We start from the raw sequence: 18,437 nt of genomic DNA on the forward strand, positions 1-18,437 counted from the left end.
AGGGACAGGGACAGTGCTGCAGAAGCCCCTGCGGCAGCCCTCGCCCGTTTTGGAGGAACAGGATTGGAGTGGCTGCGGCGCCGAGCTGGGGCAGGTTGAAGCTCTGGATGAGGGGTCTGGTTGTGGGGCTTGTGGGGCCGTGCTGAGGATCTCCACCCGGACCTGTCCGCAGCGCGGGGCTGAGGCTGGCAGAGCCCGTTCACCCCAGAGCCGAGGGCTTTCTCTGCGTGCCTCGATGCTGCGGGCCGGTCCCTACCTCCCGGCTTGGGTGGCGACTGCCTCTGGGGAGCAGCTCGGGGCCTGGGGGCTGCACGGAGCACCCGGAGGTGTTCGGGTGGCGCAGAGAGACCCTGACGGGCCCGAGAGCTCGGGCGGATTGCAGGTTGGTTTGTAGAGCGGCATATGGCATATGCTGTGGCTATGCTTTGCGGTGATGGAAAAAGGCATTCCCATAGAGAGCTGGCAAACGTTGCTGGAATGAGGAGCTGCTTGAGCACCGGGGGCTGTTTCTGGCGCGTATTATTTATTCTGTTCCCTTTTCAGTCCTTGTGACCCGGTTTGTGTTCATCTATTTAAAATAATATTTCAAGGAGAAAGAGAATATGGGTAGAAGGGAGCACTCGAAGGCAGGGCAGGGCAGGGCAGGGCTGCGGGCTCTGTGCGTGCCACCCGCTTCCAGCCCCGTTCTTCCCTTCCAATGAAAGTGAACGTTTGGTGGGAGTTGGAGGCACGAACAGAGGTCACTTTGTGCGCGGCTTAGCTTCCAAGGAAAGCGTGCTCGTGGGCTTCTTCCCCTGCCCCGGCCCTTCTCTTGCCAGAAGAGCCCCAAAGTGTCTCCCCTTCCCGAGACCAGCTGCTGAGAGATGTTCTCTTTGCATCTTTCCCCTTGCAGCTCGCCCACGGCGCCTTTGCACAAGCTCTCGGTGCTAGGGCTCGAGCGAGGAAACACGAGGCCCTCGGGGATCGCAATTTCGGGACGGATTTGGGTGCCAGCCTCGGAGTGCCGGAGCCGGGCGGGCAGATCCGCTCGGACCTCAGAGCGCGTGAATGGGACTCGGCCGCGCCGCGTGAACAGCACCCGGCGGCCGCCACCGGCAGAGCCGCTCCCGCTAACGAGCAGCGATCACGTTACAGAGGCCCGGTGCCCGGCTCGGAGCCCGCACCGCGGCCCGGAGGTCGCCTTCCCCGACGGAGGCTCCCGGGCGGGCGGCGGTGATGCGGGGGGGGCCGCGCCGCGGAGCCCCGCACCCGGCGGTGGCGGCGGGCGGGCGGCGGGCAGGGCGGCGCGGCCCCAGGTGAACGCCCGCAGCACCTCGGGCACCGCTCGGCAGCAGGAGAAGGAGGGGAAAAGGCGAGCGGGACCGCCCGCTCATCTCTCCGTGCCGGGAGGGCTCTTTGGAGAGATCTCGGGAGCCGTTCCGAGGGGCCGATATAGATATAAGGACATTTCTACATTGCGTCACGTGACATAATTACCACTAGAATCAATCAAGATGAATTGCACGTCAGCACACGGTGGGGATTTTTTCTTAGTTGATCCTGTCCAAAGCCTCTTGTGCAATAGATGGATCTCGTTCAATGCATTGAAGCCTCCCGGTCGCTCGCAATCGCAAAAAGGAAGACATGACCGAGTTTGACGATTGCAGTCACGGCGCATCCAATATGTATCTGCCAGGGTGCGCTTATTACGTCTCGCCCTCAGACTTCTCGACGAAACCCTCTTTTTTGTCGCAATCGTCTTCCTGTCAAATGACTTTTCCTTATTCTTCTAATTTACCTCATGTCCAACCTGTGCGCGAAGTGGCATTCAGGGAATACGGATTAGAGCGCAGCAAATGGCAGTACAGGGGCAGTTACGCTCCCTATTACTCAGCTGAAGAGGTGATGCACAGAGACTTTCTGCAGCCCGCGAACAGGAGGACGGAAATGTTATTCAAAACGGACCCCGTGTGCGGCCACCACGGAGCGTCCCCCGCCGCCTCCAACTTCTACAGCTCGGTGGGGAGGAACGGTATCCTGCCGCAGGGCTTCGACCAGTTCTACGAGCCGGCCCCCGCGCCCCCGTACCAGCAGCACTCCGAGGGCGAGGGGGACGCAGACAAGGGCGAGCTGAAGCCCCAACACAGCGCCTGCAGCAAGGCACCTTCCGGCCAGGAGAAGAAAGTGACAACGGCGAGCGGCGCCGCTTCCCCTCCCGGTGAGGCTGTTGCAGAGAAGAGCAACAGTTCAGGTAGGTATCGGCGGTGACGCGGGGGCAAGAGTACAAGGCCGACACTTTGTCAAGCCGCATTTTATGTGCCATTTTATAAGCATCCAAAGGATTTTATATATCCTATAAGATTTCCTTCACCGTTGTAAAGCGTGTTTACGATAGGAAACCAATTTAGGTGGGCTTAAGGTATTCTCGGAAGAGGATATTAATTGTTATTAAATTGTTGATTTGGCGGGGGGCGGACGGCGAGATCTCACAGGTAGGGCTCGGAGCTGCCTCCGCGTTGCAGGCTGAGCTCTTCGTTTGTTTGAGCGGGGGTGGGGGCGAGAGGGCTTGGAGAAACTTGGAATATTTCCAGCCCATTTAAATATCTCTCCGTAGCGCTCGAAGTGCTCTCTTTTAAGGAGAAGTTGGGAAATATTCTCTCTTTTTTAATTATTTTTTGTTTTATTATTATTTTTCTTTTCCTATGTCCACCGGAGAGCAAAAGACCGGGGAATATTTTCGGAGCTGCTGGAGGGCCGCTTCCCCGGGCGGGGGGACACGGGCAAAGTCTGAGCTGTTTCCAGCCGAGCGCGGTCGTATTCTGCATAAATCAGCATTTTCTCTCTTTAATTTCAGCAGTTCCTCAGCGATCGAGAAAAAAGAGGTGTCCCTATACCAAATATCAGATAAGAGAACTGGAACGGGAGTTTTTCTTCAACGTGTACATAAACAAAGAGAAAAGACTGCAGTTGTCCAGAATGCTCAACCTCACTGACCGACAAGTTAAAATCTGGTTCCAGAATCGAAGGATGAAAGAAAAGAAACTGAACAGAGATCGACTCCAATACTTCACTGGAAATCCCTTGTTTTGAGGAGAAAAAAAAAAGAAAAAGAAAGAAAAGAAAGAAAAAGATAAAGATAAAGATAAAGAAAGAAAAAAAGAGAAGGAAAGGAAAAGGAAAGGAAAAACAAATCTAAAAATCGCGAGAGAAAAGGAAGAAAGATGAAGAAAAAAAGAATCCTTCGGTCAGCCTGACCTGCCATCCGAATGCAAAGTGAATTGGTTTACATGACACAGCCGCCCTGCGGAACTCAAAGTTTCATTTCCATGCGCAGCTCCACACGCTGAATGGCCACTGGAGATTTCGGGGCTTGGCGGAGCAGATTCCTGCTAAGGGAACCCAGAGTAAATCCAGCTGTCTATTCTCCAGTGGTTCTCGCCAAAGGTGCTTTTTTGTTTTTTTCCTCTCCCCCAGAACCAGCAATGGACCTGCAGCGTGTCTGGTAGTTCTTGCTTACAATTCATTGAGTTCGGGGGGGGGCTATGTTGTTGCTTTTGAGTTAGGGTAACACTTTCCTCCCTTTAAGTGAATGCGGTTTATTTAAGAGATGGTAAATGTACGTTCGCTATATATAAAATATATATATATATATGTTTCTATTGTCATCCAAAAGCATGGGCCACTGTCTTTTTCATGTGAATAAATGGTTTCTAGTAAAGTTAAGGTTATAACTTCCGTGCACTGTATGGATTTCCATCTCCAAAGGATCCCGGGTTAGAGCCAAGTTCAGTTAAATAATGACGGGAGGGAGCCAAGAAGGATTACTCTAAATGCGTTTTAAATAAATAATAGCTCAGCTCTCTGGCTCTGCCTTTGTAGATCCTCCTAAGCGAGCTGCTCCCTCCCCAGTGCGAGGCAGAGCAAGCGAGGCTGCCTGCAGCCCGTCCCTGCGGCTGAAGCCGTTACTATAAACAACGAAAAGGGCTTTTAACTGGTCAGGCCCCCGGTAAGCCCCGAACCCCCAACACCAATGAGTGTTTACTTGCAGCGCAGGCTGAGGCAGAGCGAGGGCTCCGAGCGGCTGAGACAACAGGGAGCTATAAAGCGCCAGCGCTCGTGGGGAGGAAAAACGTGCGGAGCGGAGGGGTGGGTCTCGGAGCCGCGGGGCTGCGCGGGGGCCGGCGGAGGTCCCCCCGCTTTGTGCGGCGTGACCCGGCTGGGCTGTTTGCGAAACCTTGAACTGTCTAGACAACACCATAAAAGCCGAGGTTCTAAACAGCTTAATTGGGTTATATTATACACCTTCTGGTGGGTGAAAAAGAGATTTCCGCAGTGTGCAATAAAGGCAAGGAGTGAGAAAAGAATTTGGCTTTTTTGAATAGGACGGAGTGTCTCTCGCTACACTCGTGTTCGCAGAAGGCAAAAGTGAGCAAATGAGTCAGGAATAGCCCTAATATTTAAAAACAACTGGAGAGATGGAAGCGGAGGGAGGCGCGGCTAAGAAGGAAAAATTAAAAAAAAAAAAAAAAAAAAAAAAAAAAACCCTTAGCAAGAAAAACATAAGTGTATGCCTTTGAACTTCCAAAATGTCAAGGTCATCACCTTTAACCTTTCTGAATAATTAGGCGCCTTAAGGTTCCTCTGTTATTTTCCACCACCACCCACCCTCTCTCTGTCTCCCTGTCTCTCGCTCACCCTCACGCCCCACACACGCACACACGCGGCCATGGCAGCGCCCCGCAACGCTCAGCTCCAGCCCGGCCGATGGGAGCAGCTCTGAGGTGCGCAAAGCCCTGCCGGCTCCCTCCCTTCCCCTGCCGGGCCCGGCAATTCCCCGACTATAGTCTTTTTTGTCTTTTTTTTTTTTTTTTAAATTATTTTAAAGAAAATAACCCTAAAGAAAGAAATACTGCTTTTGTCGCTCCGGATAAAACGCGGAGGCGGCAAGAAACGCTTGGCAATGTAGTGAGAAAGGTGCTATTTCAGCAGTTTTTCCCCCGGCTGCTCGTTCCCCACAAAGCCCATTAATTAGGAGCGCTCGGAGAGGCGCGGATTTCATTCCTCCCGACCTTCCAGCAGTGTTCTCGCGTCTCTCCCGAGTCCCAATCCACAGGGCGAGAGCAGGGCGTTCGCTTTCCTTTCCCCGCAGTGCTCTAAGCGTCCGTCTTATGGGATTCCGATCCCTTTAAAAAGCTCCCACACCGCAAAAGAGAGCCGCGGAAACTTAACCACCCCGGCATTAATCTTGCATAAATGCTCAATTATAGCAGCTTTAGGTTTCTATTTAAAAAGAAAGGGAGAAAGCCGTGACCGACAGCGAATGGAGCAGCCGGGAGGGAGGCGGCTGCTCCTCCACCCGGAGCCACACGAGGGCGCATCGCTGCTGCACTGCGCCGTCCTCGTGCTCCGGTATATTTCCTCCTAATAATAATTCCACCGCTAATAAAACATCTAATATATAAGTAACGAGAAGATTTCAGGGCCTTCCAAATGAGAAAATAAAGCATCAAAAAGATTTATTAAACAAATAACCCGTAACCGTGACGTGCTCGAGAAATATGCCAATTTAAAAGAAATTTTGGTGCTCGTAATCTTTTATAACGCAACCGAGCTTTAAAAAAAATCCCATAATTTTAAGGGGGGAAAAAAAAAAAAGAAAGAAAGAAACAACCAACGATACTCAGAATTCGTTCCCTAGAACGAAAACCTATTTACTCCCTTCAGGACGGCCTCAATGCGGATAGAACAAAAGTAATATAAATCCCAGGCGCTGCCACTGTTTATCTTTCGTTTTTTACTGAAGGCTTCTCTTAAATAAACGTTTCGATACAGAAAGTGTAATTTTAAAAACGCGTTTTATTTAAACGCGGCTTTAACGTGAGGTGCTGAGAGCGCTTATTTTTTTTATAGACAGACAGAGACTAAAGCGAAAGAAGACGTTTTTAATATCCGAACATCACCTTGCCAAGGCTCTGCTGATTGCAGTCCCTCTCCTTAACAACACTACGGAGATCTATTAAAATGAAACTAGAGATTAGAAAATTAAAGCGGAGCTTATGATTTCCCTGGGCTTTCTCCAGCGGCCGAGCGCGTTCCGTTTTGCTGTTCTGTGCTCTGTCTTTTTGTCCTCCAGTGCACACTTTTGCTCAGAATCTCCCCCAGAAAAGGGCTCCTCTTCTCTCTGCTCACTGCGGGATTCACCGAAATCTATTTCTGCCGCCTCAGCCGCGTTCCGCGCTGCCAGAGCCCCACATCCCGTGAAAGCATTTGTTGGCACTCCGTCCGCTGGGTTTAGGGGTGGCTTTTCGTTGTTGATGTTTGCTTGTGGGTTTTTTTTTTGTTTTTTTTTTAGAAGTTCATTGTTAACAGTTTCCTAGAAATAGCCTTTCCGTCGGCGATAAAACGGCATTGTGCAGCCTCAGATCCTCGGGTCCCTGGCGCCACGAGAGCCCCTTTGAGCCCAACCCAGAGCCCGGAGGAACCCCTCTGCTCTTGGCGGAGATACCTATTTCGAGAGGGGAACATTCACCAAAGTTTTCCCGTTTGTTTTCCTGGCATTCGGGGCTTCTTGGGAGAGCCCGCACCGACCCCAGAGCCTTCGGGGCTCCCACGTGAAGCTTCAACCCCTCTCAATTAGCGCGGCCGCTCTCAGAGGATGTGAACGGCTGGTTGGAGCCGGGTGTGTTGTTAATTAAAAAAAAAAAAAAAAGCAACCATCACAACCTTGAATTCGGGAAAGCCACTTTATTCCCCCCTTTTTTTTTGAATTCAGCTTGTTAACGTGACGCTTCTGTCAGAGTCTATCATCTCTTGTATCCTTCTATCCTTCCCCCCCCCCCCCCCCCCCTCCTCCCCTCCTCGTTTCTGTGCTTTATTCCTTTAGAAAGAAAAGGCTGGGAGCTATTTCCGAACGCCTTTGAGCTTGTCCCTTCAGGAGGGCGAGAAGGGCATTTGCCTCTTTGCTGATTGAACCTCAGATTCGGCAGCAGTCTGCCGAAAGTCAAACGTGCCGGGCTGCGGCCGGATCGCCGACCGGTCTGCACGCCAAAGTCCTGTAAGGATAAGGCTGTGCCCCTGCGCGGAAATATGGGAACACTACAAGGGGAAGCTGAGGCTGCGGGCGAAGCTGCAGTAGAGTGGGTGCCGCCGTGCGCTCCCCACAGCAGAAATAGCACCTCTGAAGCGATGGGCGGCGAGGAATTTTGTTTATTTTATAAGGTGTCGTGTTTAGGAAAAGGCGTAGTGCCATCAGGGCGTTCCTGCCCCCCACCCGTGGTCAAAATCATTCGGGGAATCCGAGCCCCCGGCCGAGTCGCCGACTCTTTCTATGAAAACATGGCACACGGAGCTGTGGGCAGCGTGACAGTTGCGTTATTAGAAGAAGCAAGGTCACAACACTGTAGCCAAAATATGTATTTTTTTTTCCTTTAAATAAAAGCTATTCTTCGATCTCCCCGCCGTGTATAAAATATACAGCCTTCGAGTTTAAAGACGCCCTAAATAAAATGCTGGAATCGAGTAAATGAAAGCAATTTGACTAAAAGCTTCCTGGGCTCCAGCCTATTTTTAAAGGCAGATATTTCTCGCAATACCTTTGTTACTGAAGGCATCTGCGAAATATCCAGCCTCTCCCATCCCATCCCCCCCCATAATGAGACACAAACACGGCAAATTGTAACGATGGGAATCGTCAGCACGGTCGAGAAAAAACATCATATCACGAGTAATAAGGTTTAGGAAGATAAGGCGGTGAAATGAAAGCCCACCGGCACGTCTGGTAACCTCCGGGTTTCAGCCCTGACATTTGCTAGAGGAGAAATCTGTAATGTCCACCTATGCTTTATTACAAACAGTAATTTACATCTGCATGGAGCCATTGGTTGGGTTTTTTTTTTTTTTTTCCTTCCCTCATTCGGAAAAATATGGGGCTCTGAGAGCAAAACCTTTATATTAATGTAGACTGTATATCTCATTTATTGCATGATATTGATTTATTTATTAATGTTAATTACTTGATTCCATTTTAATATGATTTAAAACAATAGTGACATTAAATGCCCAGAGCCTAAGTCTCCAGCTCCCCAGTGGCTCTCGCATGTTTATTCAACTTCTATTTACATCAAACTTAAACTTTCCTTCTGTTCATTTTCAATAAAAAGTCGCTGCCCGTTTCTCAGACCCCCCTCGTGATTTATCATGGGCGAAGGGTCCTTTCGGAGCTGTTTGGAGGCCCTGAATACGAAATTTAAATCACGATCATCACGGCCATCATCTCGCTTTCCGTGCGGTGGCACGGAAGAAATTCATATCTTCAATTACAAAAATCAAAGAGCCCTCCCGTCTAAGAGGCGGACGAGGGCCGGCCGGTTCAGCACTGCCCGGGGGGGGGTGACAGCCAGGGCCGCCTGCGCCTCCGCTGCCGCGCAGCTCTCCGCGGCCCTCCGCGCTCTGGCCGCGGTTGGGGTGTTTCTGGGACCCCCTTTTTCTCTTTCTTTCTTTTTCTTTTTTTTTTTTTCTTTATTTTTTTATTCCCCTCCGAAAGAGTAAATAAAGATTACGAAAGAGCCGTTTGATGGGCATAAAATTCCCGATTAAATGTCACAGTCAAGCCTTAAACCGCGTCGAGGAAAATAGTATTTGGTGGCTTTAAACTCTGTGGGTCGTCCGGGCTGTTGTTGGAGAAGAGGAAATTGCTAGAAAGCGAGGGGGGGACGCGGAGCTCCGAGGCTCCTCCGCAGCTCTCCCCCGGCTCGGCCAAATCTTAGCAATGGCTCTGATCGTGATCTTAAATGCGCCGAGCCGGGATCTGCCCCTTCCCCGCTCGGAGCGCGGTGGCGGAGGGCTGCGGGGCAGCGCCGAGCAGGGAGGCGGCGGATCGAGGAAGGTAATGTTTAAACTGCGGCAACACAGGAGCCGGGGACGGCAGCTATAAAAGGCGCTGCCTCTTAACCTGACAATGATGTTGTATTTGAACAGCTGCGATAAGGTTTTAAAAGGGTCTGTCTCATTGCCACAGCGAAATTTTAAATGGGGTTATTGTTTCCAGCCACGCAAAGTGTGCGGGAGAGCGCACAGCAGCCGAGCGCCAGGAAACCGGCGAGAAGTGGAGCCCACGCTGCTGGAAAACGCGTGTTTGGAGCTGGGCGAAGGGCGCAGATTGGGATTTTAAAATCCTTCCCCGTGCAGCTGCGCTGTGGGGCCGGCGGGGTTCTGCGGGCGGAGAGGGCCCACAGCGGCCCGTGCGTCCGGCACAGGAACCACCAACAAGTTCACCGCGGGGGGGTCCCCGGCCTCGGCCCATGGATGGGGACAGATTAAATAAAGGGAAAAGAAAGAAATAAAGGAGTAGAGAAAATAGGGTGGGAGAGTGAAATAAAGAGGAGAAAGAAAAGAAAGGGGAGAGAAAGGAAAGAAAAGGAAAAAGAGTGAAAAAAAGAGTTAGTGCCATCACTGCTTAAAATGTAACAGGTTCGGGTGTAAATATGGGTTCGGAGCGGAGGAAAAAAAACAATAAAACGCGCTGAGAGAGCTGAGATGCGGAAATGTCCCTTGCCATGAGGGCACTCAGCGTTACCCCTCGAATTTCTACCATCATTTTTCTATATTCCATCTGCATCGATCGTTCCTCCCCAAAATAAAATAAAATGAAGCAAGAAAGGAAAGGAAAAAGTTGTTGGAGCAGTGGCAGTGAGTGCCTGGCGCTCCGCGCTTCTGGCAGCAGCGCTGCAGAAGGGGGGATGATCTCTGTGGTGCTTTCAGTTTCCAGGGCAAGAGAAAACACATTCATTTTTATTTTCTTTCCACGAGGCGTTGTTAAATAATTCGAGGAATGCATTGCGACTATAAACCCCAACTTCTGACAAAAGTATGGCTTTTAATATTTGACGATTTGTGTTAAAACAAAAATTGACCTTCTCGGTGAGCAGCGAGGAAAAAAATCAATAGTATAATTTTCAATAATTCATAACGCGAACGCCATTATGCTAAATCTTAACTATTAATCTTATCCTTTACAAAGTCTCGATTGATTTGCTAATAAAATATCTTCCCGTGTGTGGCAACAGAGGGTATAACTCTTTAAAAAGCTCCAGAAGCAAGAAAATTACCAAGTCGCCCAAGAATGTAGATGAGGATTTTATTGATCGCCCCTGATTCTTCTTAATACGCATTAATAAATTCAGCAACCTTTTGTACCTCGCACTTGTCAGGAAGCGATGCTGCCACGGCGAGGGGAGGCACGATGGCCGCTGCGCTTCGGGCCGCGCCTAGCCGAGCCGAGCCGAGCCGTGCTGCTGCCAGACGCGGCAGGGCCGGCCCCGCGCGGCACGGCTCGGCTCGGCTCGGCGCGGCTCGGAGCGGAGCGGGGCCGCTGCCGGGGCCCGGCGCGGTGCCGCAGAGCGGGGCCGGGCGCGGTGCGGTGCCGCGGCGGCGGCCTAGGGGTCGCTGTTGACCGCGGCGGGGCGCGGCGGGGCGGCGCGGCGGGGAGCGTCAGCGGCGGGGCGGCGGGGCGCGGGGCGGCGGGCGCTGCCATTGGCCCGGCTGTCATGTGGTCGCGCGGAGGCATCCGCAATTACACGGGAATGTTTTCCTAGAGATGTCAGCCTACAAAGGACACAATCTCTCTTCCTCAAATTCCTCCCCAAAATGTCCTTTCCCAACAGCTCTCCTGCCGCTAATACTTTTTTAGTAGATTCTCTCATCAGTGCGTGCAGGAGTGACAGTTTCTACTCCAACAGCGCCAGCATGTATATGCCACCTAGCACAGACATTGGGACTTATGGGATGCAAACCTGTGGACTCCTACCGTCTCTGGCTAAAAGAGAAGTTAATCACCAAAATATGGGTATGAATGTACATCCTTATATACCTCAAGTAGACAGTTGGACAGATCCGAACAGATCTTGTCGAATAGAGCAACCTGTTACACAGCAGGTCCCCACTTGTTCCTTCACTACAAATATTAAAGAAGAAAGCAATTGCTGCATGTATTCCGATAAGAGAACCAAACTCATTTCTTCAGACGTCCCTTCCTACCAGAGGCTGGTGTCTGAATCATGCCCCATTGAGAACCCCGAGGTTCCCGTCCCAGGATATTTTAGACTGAGCCAGACCTACGCCACTGGGAAAACCCAAGAGTACAATAATAGCCCTGAAACGAGTTCAACCGTAATGTTACAGTTAAACCCTCGCGGCAGCTCCAAACCGCAGCTATCGTCTCAACTTCAGATGGAAAAGAAAATGAATGAAAACCCGAACGGCCAGGACGGCGCGGCTAAAGTCTCTCAAGTGGAAAGTCCCGAGCCCAAGTCCACGTTGCAAGACGAGAGGAGCTGCCTGCCCGAAGGCTCCGTGTCCAGCCCCGAGGTCCAGGAGAAGGAGACTAAAGGTCTGTATTACCGAGCTTGAGCTGTGCCTTGCCGAGATCCGGCACCCGGCACCACGCAGCTCTTCGCTGCCCTGACGAGCCCGCGGCCACCCCACTGCACGGGGAGGAGTGTGGGGCTGCAGGTGCTGCGTCTGCGAAGATTTTGGCAGGCGAAAAACGCCACACAAAAGGGTCCGAAGGTTTGCTTTGAGCCGTGCCTCCCTTGTGCATGCAGCCCTTCTCTGCGGTGCGGGGTAGCTCCGTGTGCTCCTTAGTGCGCTGCAGCAGCCCAAACCGGCCAAATTCCTTTAAAAAGGCAGCTCTGGAGGTTGTAAAATACGAGCAGCGCAACTTTCCTCTCGTAATATTGCGCTGATTTTCGCCACCGAGGCCGGCTGCGGTTTGATTGCGTTTAAAGTTAATTACGATGCTGTTAAAATAGGTGAGGAATAGGTGCTTCCAGGCTGGGGGAAGTTGGGAACAAACGCACAATGAAAGCAGCAGCCCCGCTGCCTGCGTGAGCAGAGAGTGCCCTGTGCGGCTTTGGTGCTTGGGAGAGCCTTGGGTTTGGCTCCAAAAAGCGCAGCGTTATTTTGAATTGCGAGTGAAAGGTAAAGGTGGTGCTTCTCTGATTTTATTTTCCCTTTAAAAGAGAGCAGAAGCCTCCGTTACGAACTGCGTGTGGCGAGGAATCAAAAAAACGGGAAAATTTGTCTGATAAAAATGTGCTTTGCATCCTTCAGGTCGCTTTTTACCCTACGTGTGCATGGAGATACTCTTTTTATGAATTATAGTTGCCAATTCAGGTCTAGGTTGATGTGGGACGGATCCCTTTCTGGTGGGAAAAAAGAAAAAAAAAAATAATAGAATCTAAAAGGAAAATGGAGGGTAAAAAGAAACCCAACCCAACAACAACAAAACCCGCGAGGCGGAGGGTGTTAATTTCACGTGTATGTTTGGGGCTGGGAAAATGTCTGTGTCTTCTCCTAGGTGTGGTTGTACGGCTCAGCCGGCCGGGGGTTGCAGCCCCAGGCTCGTGGCTGGGGCGTTTTGCAGCGGGGCATTTGGGCAGGCAGCGGGCGGGGGCCGGGCCGGACCGTGCTTGGGGCCGCGCTGCGGGCAGGGTGAGCCCGGCCCCGCACGGCCACGGCTCAGAGCTGGGAAGGGCCGAGAGGGATGCGGCCACCGCCGCTGCCCCCGTCCGCAGCGCCCCGCGCAGCAGCTCCGCGCACATCCGCCATGGCTGCCAGACGCTGCGGAGGGGTCATGGCCAAGGGTACATGCTTACAGCCGGAGGGGGTGTTCATTTTTATTTTTTTTTTTCTTCTTCTTCTTTGATTTTGATAGAGGAAATCAAGTCCGATACTCCAACGAGCAATTGGCTAACTGCAAAGAGTGGCAGAAAGAAGAGGTGCCCTTATACTAAACACCAAACACTGGAATTAGAGAAAGAGTTCTTATTCAATATGTATCTCACCCGAGAGCGCCGCCTAGAGATCAGTAAGAGCGTAAACCTCACTGACAGGCAGGTCAAGATTTGGTTTCAAAACCGCAGAATGAAGCTCAAGAAGATGAGCAGGGAGAACCGAATCCGAGAACTGACCGCTAATCTGACCTTCTCCTAAGGCGTTCCCGGGGGTGGCAACAGCGAGCAGTGGGCACGGCACCGCCGGTGCCACGTGTGGGAGAGACTCTGGCAGAACCGTCCTTTTCCTTTTATTTTCTGGTAGAATGTGACTCTTCGTCCTTCTTTTAGCGCTGCAAGTGAATATGTATTACTATGACGAGTATATATAAAAACTAGCACGTGTAATTTATTTTTGTTCTCATCGTAATGCAGGGTAACTATTATTGAATATTATCATTTGGTCTTAACTTATTGGAACTGTCGAACATCCAAGCAATGTGACTTTTTTCATGTTTTTACTAACAAAATGGTATTTATGTGGGGCTGTTACACGGGCCATAACGTTTGGAGTACATTCAATACTTTAAGAAAAAGGGGGGGGGAAACTTTGGGGGCGGGGGGAAAGAGAAGCACATCATAATGTAACTATCCTCGCAAATGAACTTAGAGGTCGTCCTTCGTAAAATGGAATCTTTCATTCTTCTCCATTGTAGACATTTTCTCGTGGTGCATATGTGGAATAGTAGTCGTTCAGCAGCAATATGTCCTTCTTGTGCATGTTCTGTTCGCATGTATAATGCAATAAACTCTGTAAACTACTGCGGTCCCTTTGGTTTTCTACAAACGTTCCCATTGCGGATGCAGGTTGGTTTCCTGAGCCTTCCTTGCCAGCAGCTCCTGGGCCTGGTGCTCCTTCTCCACGTTCTGCTCTTTGTGTGTCCCTGCCTGGGCTTCGGTCTTTCTTTTCCCCTTTTTCTTTGTTTTCTATTCTTTCTTTCTTTTCTTTTTTTTTTTCCTTCCCCCCTTTTTTTTCCTGGGGGTGGGGAGGAGACTGGAGCGGGAAATGATGTAAACCCTGATCGTTTCTAATTGTGCCTGTAAACAAATGATGGATTGATAAAATGTTGTGATGTTCACAGTCTGACAATCAGAGCGAGGAAACAAAACAAAACAAAAAACGAAAAGGGGGGGAAATGTACAGAGAGAGGGGAAAAAGAAAAAAAAAAAAAAAAGAAAAAAAAAGTTGTAAAATATTATGACCTAAACTGGACATCCTCATCCAATCAACTCATAAATGGTAAGTGATAAAAAATCTTCCTACTACGAGCTGTCAGCAATATGTGTGTCATTTTATTTGACGTTCGGATGTTGATTTAAAAAATAACAGTCTCTGAGTGCTTACAATGTGTAGACCCTGATTTCGTGTCTTTACTTGCTTTAAAAAAAAAAACAAACAATCCCATAGTGCCAAAAACGGAGCTGGCACAACCGAACGGTAAGGAGCGGGCTTCCCGGCCAGCCCGTGGGCCTTCAGAAGGCGCTGCACGGAGAAATGTCCCCCACAATTGGGAAAGCTGGGCTTTTACGAACAGCGCAGCTCCCGGCAGCACAGCAGCCGCCCTCTCCAGCCCCTGTTCTGTGGCCCTGCATCATCTCGGCGTGCTCGGAGCCCCGTTTTCTTCCACGCAATTCCGTGTTAGCGGCGCACATCTAGATCGTGAACTTCACGACTCTTAACCCTTTCCGTGCGCGGCTGAAAAATCCGGGCAGGGGCTGCTGGCGGCTGGAGAAGGGCGCGGTGGGAGCGAGCGGCAGCGCCGAGCAGAGCGGCTTGCAAATGAACATGACTCCGAGCTGAAGTGCAAATCCGTGGGCACGCGTTCACCTTCGCTCAGTGCGGGAGAACGGTGTGCCTCCCCCCACGGCCGCTCTCTGCCCACCAACGCCCATTCCTTCCCTGCGCGGTTTCTACGTGGAGAAACGAAAGGCAGTGCCCACGTCCCTGACCCGGTGCCACCGGCCCTGCCCGCACCGTGGCTCTGCTCCGCGCTCTCGGCTGTCGGATCCAAGCGATGCTTCCTCGTGCTTCCTCGCAGGGCAGAGGGCTGCTTCCCCGACCCAGAGCAGCATCGTTTCGGAGCTGAGGGGGCACATAGGTACGCTGCTTTCGCTCCCGCCTCGAAAACAAACAACAAAGCGTTGCACAGAGCCCATCTCTTCCAACGTTGGGTGCGTTTGAACCTTCTTTTTTTCCTTCCTCCTCCCCACCCCCACCTCACCCCCCTCTAGAGGTGCTCGCTGCATCACCCGAGGAGTTCAGCAGTGGGAACTCATTCTCTGGCTCTACACCGAGTGCTCCACGTACACAGAAAAGAGGTTCACCCCAGCCCGTACCAATCCATACGTGTGCAGCAGGGCCTCCCCGCCATGCGCCCGCTGCCAGGAGAGTAGCAGAGGAGTCTGAAATGCAGAGGAAAGGCGAGAGTGAGATGGGCGAAGCCGAACAGTAAAAATGAAAGGAGAAAATGGAAAGAAAAAAGAAAAAAAAGAAAAAGAAAAAGAAAGAAAGGAAGGAAGGAAGGAAAGAAGGGAGGGGGGGGGGGGAAGGAAGGAAAAAAAAAGAGACTAGGAGAGTAATAAATCATGAAATAAACAGGAATTTCGGTCCCTTCCTCATACCGGCCCGCGAGTAGGAAGTGTTTTCGCAGTGCTGTTGTTTGTGTCCTCAGCGGGCCGTGCTGCGGGCTCCACTCTAACTGTGTGCGTTTTCTCCAGATTCCAACACAGCACCTTCCCTCTCTCGGAGGAGCAGAAAGGCGCAACACGGCGAGGGTAATCTGGTTGTCCGCACTAAACAGGCTCTGGGGAAAGAAGGATAGCGGTCTCGGGCCGGGGAGAGGAGGCAGAGAGAGAGCGGCGCGGCCGAAAATCCCCCGTAGGCATTGAACGTGGCAGCGCGGGCCGGCCTGGGTTCCCCTGACCTCGGCGGCGGCGGAGCCGGGGCCGGGCGGAGGACGGAGGGCGAGGGCCCCTGCAGCCCCTACGGTCCGCTCCCCTCAGCCCCCGGGCAGCCCCCGGGCAGCGGCGCGGCCCCGCTCGGCAGCATGCGCTCGGCCACACGTCGGTCATGCTCGGAGACGCGGGTTTTGCTGTTTCCATCCGTCCATTTTATTAGGGACACATTAATCTATAATCAAATACACCTCATAAAATTTTTATTGAAAGGCATAAAATCATTACAGAGGTCTTCCACCTGTTTTAAAACAACACAATGGGCATCTCTTTCAAAACGCGAATCCTTCCCATGGAAACTTTCTGCCGGGGGGGGGGAGGTGGGACGGGGGGACGGGGACGGATAATAACACCCGCACACGCTCTGAAATATGGAAGTGCCGCAATGTGCTTTTACTGTAACATTTTCCTGTTTTATGAGAAGTCGTTACAGTCCCAGCTTGCGACGGTTTGTTTTTACAGGCAAGAATCCCCCCTTCCCAGCGGGTTTCCTCGGCAGCTCGGAGTGTGATTAGCAAGCCAAGGCTGTTGGATGTATTTAAACACCCTGCCTCTCACTGATTAAGAAATGAATGGCAGAAATCACTCGGAGGAGGTGAAGAAATAGTCCGCGGCCGTGGGCTGCCGGCGCGGCCACGCCCGGCGCGCCCCGGGAAGGGCACGGGCAGGGAGCGGGCAGGGTGGGCTCGGAGGGGGCATCGGGCATCGGTTGGTGCGGAGCTGACGGCCCCGGAGCGGTCCGGGTGCGCCGTGCGGTGCGGTGCTGCTGTTAATGATGATTTCTTTTTTTTCTTTTTTTTTTTTTTTTCTTTCTTTCTTTTCTTTCTTTTTTTTTTTTTTTTTTTTTTTTTTTTTTTTTTTTTTAATCACAGCAGCCCCAGTTTAGCGGATTGATTTACTCGCAGTATTGGTAAATATGATCACGTGGGCTCCGCAACCAATGGTTGAGGGTTGCAGTCTGCAAAATACTACGATTGTTCTCAGGGAGGGTATCATATACAGTTAACAGTGTAACCTTTTATATGAGTAAGAGGGGAGCCTAAAATGTCGTCTAGTGGCACCATAAGTAACTATTATGTCGATTCTCTCATAGGCCATGAAAGCGAAGAAGTTTACGGGAGTAGATTCGTCCAGGGGGGTCACAGTGCGACCTCCAGGCCATCAGGTGTGGCAGAGAATTCCGATTTTTCCTCCTGTAGCTTTGCACCAAAATCCACCGTGTTCTCCACCTCTTGGTCCACGGTTCACCCGCAGCCGCCCGCGGCCATGACCGGGATCTACCACCCCTACATGCACCAGCCCCACTTAGGGGCAGCCGACGCCGGCCGCTACGTGCGCTCCTGGATCGAGCCCTTCCCGGGCTTCCCGGGCGGCGGCGGCGGCGGCGGCGGCGGCGGCGGCTCCGCGTCCGGCTCGGGCTCGGGCTCCTCCGCCGGGCGCCACTACGGGATAAAGCCGGAGACGGGAGCAGCCGCCTCCTCTTCTTCCTCCTCCTCCTCCTCCTCCTCCAAAAGGACTGAGTGCTCCTCGTCCCGAGAGTCCCAGGGGATCGCCGTGCCCGAATACACGTGCGGCGCTTTCCTGCCGGAGCCCCGAGAGAAGGCGGCCGCCGGCAGCGCCAAGGAGCCCGCCGCCTGCAGCCACAGCCCCGGCCCCGGCGGAGAGCCGAAGGAGGAGAAGCAGCAGCAACTTGACCCAAGTAAGTAGAGAAGGGGAGCGAGAGGGGAAGAGCGGCAGGGAGAGAGGGAGCGAGGGAAAGAAAGGAAGAAAGAAAGAAATTGCCCCTTTGATTTATTGCCGAAACCTGTAAGGCTCGAATGTGCAAAACTGATAGTTTTACTAACCTATAAAAACGTCTAGACGCCTACCCCAGCGCGAGCAGCAACAAGCACCCATAAAAGACTCCACATAACCACCTACCATCAAGACATCATTTGTACAGTAAACAGACCGGGGCATTAAGGCTTTTATGATAATTCTCCCGAAGTTGTGAAAACAGTCCATCCTTCGTTAAATTAATTTAACGACCTTTCTCAACCCCCAACCACCCCCCCGCTCCCCCATTCCTTCCCCCCTGTGCCTCCCTTCTTCCAGATAACCCCGCGGCAAACTGGATCCACGCTCGTTCGACGAGGAAAAAGCGTTGTCCTTACACTAAGTATCAAACTCTGGAACTGGAGAAGGAGTTTCTCTTTAACATGTACCTCACCCGCGACCGCCGCTACGAAGTAGCTAGGATTCTAAATCTCACCGAGAGACAGGTCAAAATCTGGTTTCAAAACAGACGGATGAAAATGAAAAAGATGAACAAAGAGAAAGGCAATAAAGGAGACTAACGCCGGGGTGGGAATGCGGCCGGGGAACGCTGCTCTGGGGCTGAGGTTGGGGCTGTATTTTTTTATTTGTATTTTTATTTTCGGTTCGGTCGGGTTTTATGCTTCCCCTGCCCCCTCGGCCCCGCGTGCGTCTCTCCTCCCCCCCAACCCCCCCCCACCCCCCCCCCGCGCCCCCGCGCCCCCGCCCCAGGATCGTTAAATCAATCCGGTCTTTTTTAGGTAGAAGTGAAACGTGGTCTGTGTCAGGTATTTGGGGAAATGTTGTCTTGCTCGCCGACGTGTTTGCAGAGTCGCTTCCCCCCCTCCTCCCCCCCCAGGCCGTTCGGTCGGTGGTGTT

The 18,437-nt window shown here is 52.0% G+C and overlaps 3 protein-coding genes across 3 annotated transcripts; all 3 read left to right on the plus strand.

The window, feature by feature from the left end:
* Nucleotides 1–1,623: 1,623 nt before the first annotated feature.
* On the plus strand, nucleotides 1,624–3,069 carry HOXD11 (homeobox D11). The gene is made up of 2 exons (XM_072342244.1): nucleotides 1,624–2,230; nucleotides 2,834–3,069. The coding sequence occupies exons 1-2, from the start codon at nucleotides 1,624–1,626 to the stop codon at nucleotides 3,067–3,069; spliced, it is 843 nt and encodes a 280-aa protein (XP_072198345.1).
* Nucleotides 3,070–10,623: 7,554 nt separating this feature from the next.
* On the plus strand, nucleotides 10,624–12,969 carry HOXD10 (homeobox D10). Its single transcript, XM_072341627.1, has 2 exons — nucleotides 10,624–11,365; nucleotides 12,692–12,969. The coding sequence occupies exons 1-2, from the start codon at nucleotides 10,624–10,626 to the stop codon at nucleotides 12,967–12,969; spliced, it is 1,020 nt and encodes a 339-aa protein (XP_072197728.1).
* Nucleotides 12,970–16,808: 3,839 nt separating this feature from the next.
* HOXD9 (homeobox D9) lies at nucleotides 16,809–18,188 on the plus strand. Its single transcript, XM_072341628.1, has 2 exons — nucleotides 16,809–17,463; nucleotides 17,859–18,188. The coding sequence occupies exons 1-2, from the start codon at nucleotides 16,809–16,811 to the stop codon at nucleotides 18,098–18,100; spliced, it is 897 nt and encodes a 298-aa protein (XP_072197729.1). The 3' UTR covers nucleotides 18,101–18,188.
* Nucleotides 18,189–18,437: the final 249 nt, after the last annotated feature.

This window comes from Excalfactoria chinensis, chromosome 7 (assembly GCF_039878825.1).
Source record: "Excalfactoria chinensis isolate bCotChi1 chromosome 7, bCotChi1.hap2, whole genome shotgun sequence".
Lineage (NCBI taxonomy): Eukaryota > Metazoa > Chordata > Aves > Galliformes > Phasianidae > Excalfactoria > Excalfactoria chinensis.